Raw genomic sequence first — 4264 nt, 5'->3', positions numbered from 1 at the left:
ATTATTAATATTAATTGTATTAATATAACAAAATGTTATTAATATAATACATTTTAATAATTTAATAAATTTGATTAATATTACAAAATTTTATTAATAAAATATATTAGTAATTATATTAATAATTATATTAACATCAAATATTAATAACATTCACCTTAAAAATGCATAATGCCAAAATGACTGTTTACTTTCGTATTCCATATAAATCCAGCCTAATAATCTCTGCCGTTTAGTAAACAACGGTCACTATAAAGAGCAAATCCAGTCTTGCATCCAAAGGGTGTACAGCAGTTGAGAGAGGGGGCGGGCTCGTGGGAGTTGATTGACAGATCGGTGTTCACAGACCTGTACACAGACTGCAGGTGGCAGCCATCCTGCAGCCACGCTCCCATTGTGCATGGAGCTAATGGGATATTTGAATGGCCGCATAAGTGACGGACTTCCCCCGCATTGTGCAGCATTTCCACGGCGATCCTCGCCGCAGCCTGTAGCACGAAGTGAAGCGTTACAACACGGAAGCGTTGGGCGGCGTGTCAAAAAATCTTATCTGATGTACAAATGCGACTAGACTGCTTCTATATTTTCTTCTGCGGGTTGCTATGAAATGAGCGCAACACAAAAGGTCATCCAGTAATGAGTTTCTCGGTGCAAGCAAGTTCTTATCAAGATCAATTACAAATTTATACACACACACACACAATATTATCTGTTTGAAGCCTTGTGGTTAAAAACAGTAGTAGAAACTGGCTTTATTGCTCGCTCCGGGGATAGAAACTTGGAATGATTTTGTTTCATTTAATGCGCCGCTAAACTGCCACCGGCTGTGGAGAAGATTAAGATATTATTCCTAAGAATTTCATCTTAGGAGGTAATTTAAAAAAATACTAAGTACTGTTTTACTATTGAAATTATTGCAATATACATTTGATATTTGTACATAGCACTAGAAAGGATTACACATGCAATACCAACAAAAATGAAAAAAGGTGATGATAACCATAGAACAGGAATATGCCATTATAATGCGGCAGAAGAGTATATATATTATTTAATAATATAATTATTATTATTATATACTACATTATATATAACATAATATTCAATTGGATTTTTTGAGAACTTCACAATGAAGTGAACCCGTTATTTATTTATGCGCTGGTGGTGGTGATAACTTACATCTGTAGCCACAACGTGCTCTACCTCCTGAACCACTACCACACTAATGAATTTCCCTCCATAATGGCGAATATGCAGATGATTAATGTTAACTTCACGCCTATGTTAAATGACGCAAGACGCATGGCGTCAAACTGCTTAGAGTATGCCACGTCTTCACGTGCTCCATGGGGTATGTTGCTTAGCTTATTTTTACACTTGTAGGTCTAAAAATGTTTGATCCTGGAAGTAAAGAATTTTCCACAATTGCAAACAAAAACAAAACGATTGTACTTATTTAAATGACTTTCAGGAATCCAAAAATGTTAGCAAACTCAAATCTAAGTCAAAACTCAGGAGGATTTATTAGCAATTTCCACTTTTACAAAAAAAAAATTCACAAAAAATTGCTCAGTACTGAAGATTCAAACACAATATCTCCACAAGAACAAAAAGAAGAAAAAAAAGTCAGTGGGCTAGACTTTCCTCTTCTGTGTGCTGATATAGAGAACTGTGGAGACAGGAAGCAAAGACAAAGGTCAATGAGCAACATGATGACACGGTGACAAAACATCCTGAATTGAGGGTGTTTGATGACTTAAAATCAACTGAATAATAAAATTAAACAGGTTTAAAAACATTTTTTTTTATAAAATTTTGTGAGAAAAATTATATAAATAGAAACTCACCAACTGCCACAAATTCTAACTCAAACATACAGTTTTAGTACTATTGAAATTATTTTTTTTCTGGATGAGTCATAAAATAATGTTATATATATATACATATATATATAAAAGGTCAGTAACTTGAATATTATTTGGAAATGTATGGCTAGAAATTTTATAATTTGTTTCAAAATATAGTTAAATTAAATTATTGAAAGACTAGTTATAAATTATGACTGATTATTCTGAATAGCGTCAATTAAGATGGTATTATAAATGTACTGAGAGAATTATCAAAAATATTTAAAATATTTTTAAATAATTTAAAGAATTATTTAGGAACTAGAATTAATTAAAAAACTATTAAAATTATCAAAATCGAATACAAGTTTATGAAATGATTGAAAATTGAAAAACATCTAACATTTTAATATGCATTATAGTTATTTTAAATAGACTTTATACATATTTTTTCTTTTATATATAATTTAATGATTAGTAGACTATCACAAAACAGCAGAGTACATGTTTTTTAAATGATTGTAATATTTAACAATATTTTATTTTTAAAATGCTACATTTTGTAATATAAATATTAAATGGTTAATTAATGTGGAAAATCATGTGACATTTTAACTTACTACTGTAAAAATGATATTAGATGATAAGCAAAACACAGTATTTGCAGTGCATTGCAGTACATTTTATTTTTATTATTTATGTTTGTAAAAAACTCCAAAATATTGAATGCTTACCGTTGTTTCCTCGTAGAAATGCATCCCCATATTTGTTCTTGAGCTGTCCATTGACATACTCCTCTGTCTGCTCGATGGCGATGTTCATGTAACCATCCAGACAGGCCAGGACACCTGTACAAATATTAGTATCACTCTTGTAGATTATTTCTTTCAAAAGCAATCCATAATAAATCATAACAATAATTACCTCGGTAGTCGACACCTGAGTTCAGCTTGACCACCACCGGCCTGCCGATGATCTGCTTCAAGAAATCACTGGGTGTTTGTTTTCTTAGACTCATCCTTACTTCGTGTTTGGAATTCTACACAGAAAAACAACGTTAAATGATAAGTTGGCTAACAATAGTAGTTGCTAGGAATGTAAACATATCACGAAGAGCTACTTCCGCTAACCACCTGCTGTCGCTAATTTCCGTTAACCACAATGGCGCTTGACAGGGCCTGTGAGCTGCTGCTCTTTACCATTATTCGGATATTCGCACATTAGCTGCTGCGTTTGTTAAAAATATAAGAAGTTGCCCTGGAAAACTAGCTACTAATGCTATTATCCAACTCCACATAGACGGTTTAATATACATTAGCGGTTACTTCCGGTAACCAGGCTAGCTAACATCCGGTTACCCATATTAGCCGCTAACGCTGCTAACCAAACTAGCTGCAACACTTCAGATACACACATTTTATTTACCTTTACCATTTTATTTTTACCTTTACCTTTAAAAGAGCTCGTTTCACGTGTACATGTTACGAGTGAGGCCGAAAGTAGTGGCTGTGAAAGGTGCTTGCTAATAGCTACCTAGCTAGCGGCTAAACCGGCTAATAATAGAACTCGGTACTGCACAAAATAAGGAATTAAATCCGGGCGAGGGGGTTTTCTTATGTTAGTAATAGAGTCACATTAGACTATACACGATTCTACACTCTACGTTTCATTATTGTTGAAGACGAAGCCGTCGCATTACCTTGCTTTATCCTTTAAACGCTGCCCAAACGACGCCAGCATGGAGTAGAGGAACCGTACGGCGGCCGAGTGAGGACAAAAAGGATTACACGGCAGCAATACAGTGTGATGGCACGATAGTCGTATAATTCAAAATAATTTATAACAATATAATAATATATAAATACTGTACATTATTATTTTTAGTATCTGTTTATTGTATACAAATTTTAATAATATTTCTTTTTCATGCAAACTCCACACAGAGATGGCCGAGGGTGGGATTGAACTCTAGTCTCCTCGCTGTGAGGTCTGCACGCTAACCACTCGTCCGCCGTACAGCTGAAATTAAGATACATTCATAATTTAAAAAAAAATGATTGCATTTTCAGTTCAAATAATTAAATTAATTTTTTTAACAAATGTAAATATGTTTTCTTTGTCATGTTTATAATTTTTAATATTTAATCAAAATTAATTATTTGTTTTTTAATAACAATTGGTCATTATATAACATTGTATTAATTTATCAAAATTGTTTTTAAAGAAATTTAAAACAAGTCATTTCAAATTATACATCAATCCTTCATTTATTTAGATATTTTTTAAGGAAATTTCATGAATACACATTTTTGTCTGATTCAAAATAATTTATAATAATATAAAAATATATATTTACATTAATAATTTAAAAAAATGATTCCATTTTCAGTTTAAATAATTAAATTTATTTTTTAAAC

At 32.1% G+C, this 4264-nt stretch overlaps 1 protein-coding gene across 1 annotated transcript; it reads right to left on the bottom strand.

The window, feature by feature from the left end:
* Positions 1-1498: 1498 nt before the first annotated feature.
* lsm6 (LSM6 homolog, U6 small nuclear RNA and mRNA degradation associated) lies at positions 1499-3620 on the bottom strand. The gene is made up of 4 exons (XM_058078974.2): positions 3547-3620; positions 2772-2886; positions 2582-2695; positions 1499-1669 (listed from the first exon to the last, which is right to left on the bottom strand). The coding sequence occupies exons 2-4, from the start codon at positions 2863-2865 to the stop codon at positions 1635-1637; spliced, it is 243 nt and encodes an 80-aa protein (XP_057934957.1). The 5' UTR covers positions 2866-2886; positions 3547-3620; the 3' UTR covers positions 1499-1634.
* Positions 3621-4264: the final 644 nt, after the last annotated feature.

The sequence above is a fragment of the Doryrhamphus excisus genome, linkage group LG9 (assembly GCF_037039965.1).
Source record: "Doryrhamphus excisus strain RoL-2023G ecotype Guam linkage group LG9, RoL_Dexc_Guam_v1.1, whole genome shotgun sequence".
NCBI classification, from domain to species: domain Eukaryota; kingdom Metazoa; phylum Chordata; class Actinopteri; order Syngnathiformes; family Syngnathidae; genus Doryrhamphus; species Doryrhamphus excisus.
Note: the sequence above shows the minus strand (reverse complement) of the source record. Positions and strands in the feature narration are given on the sequence as shown.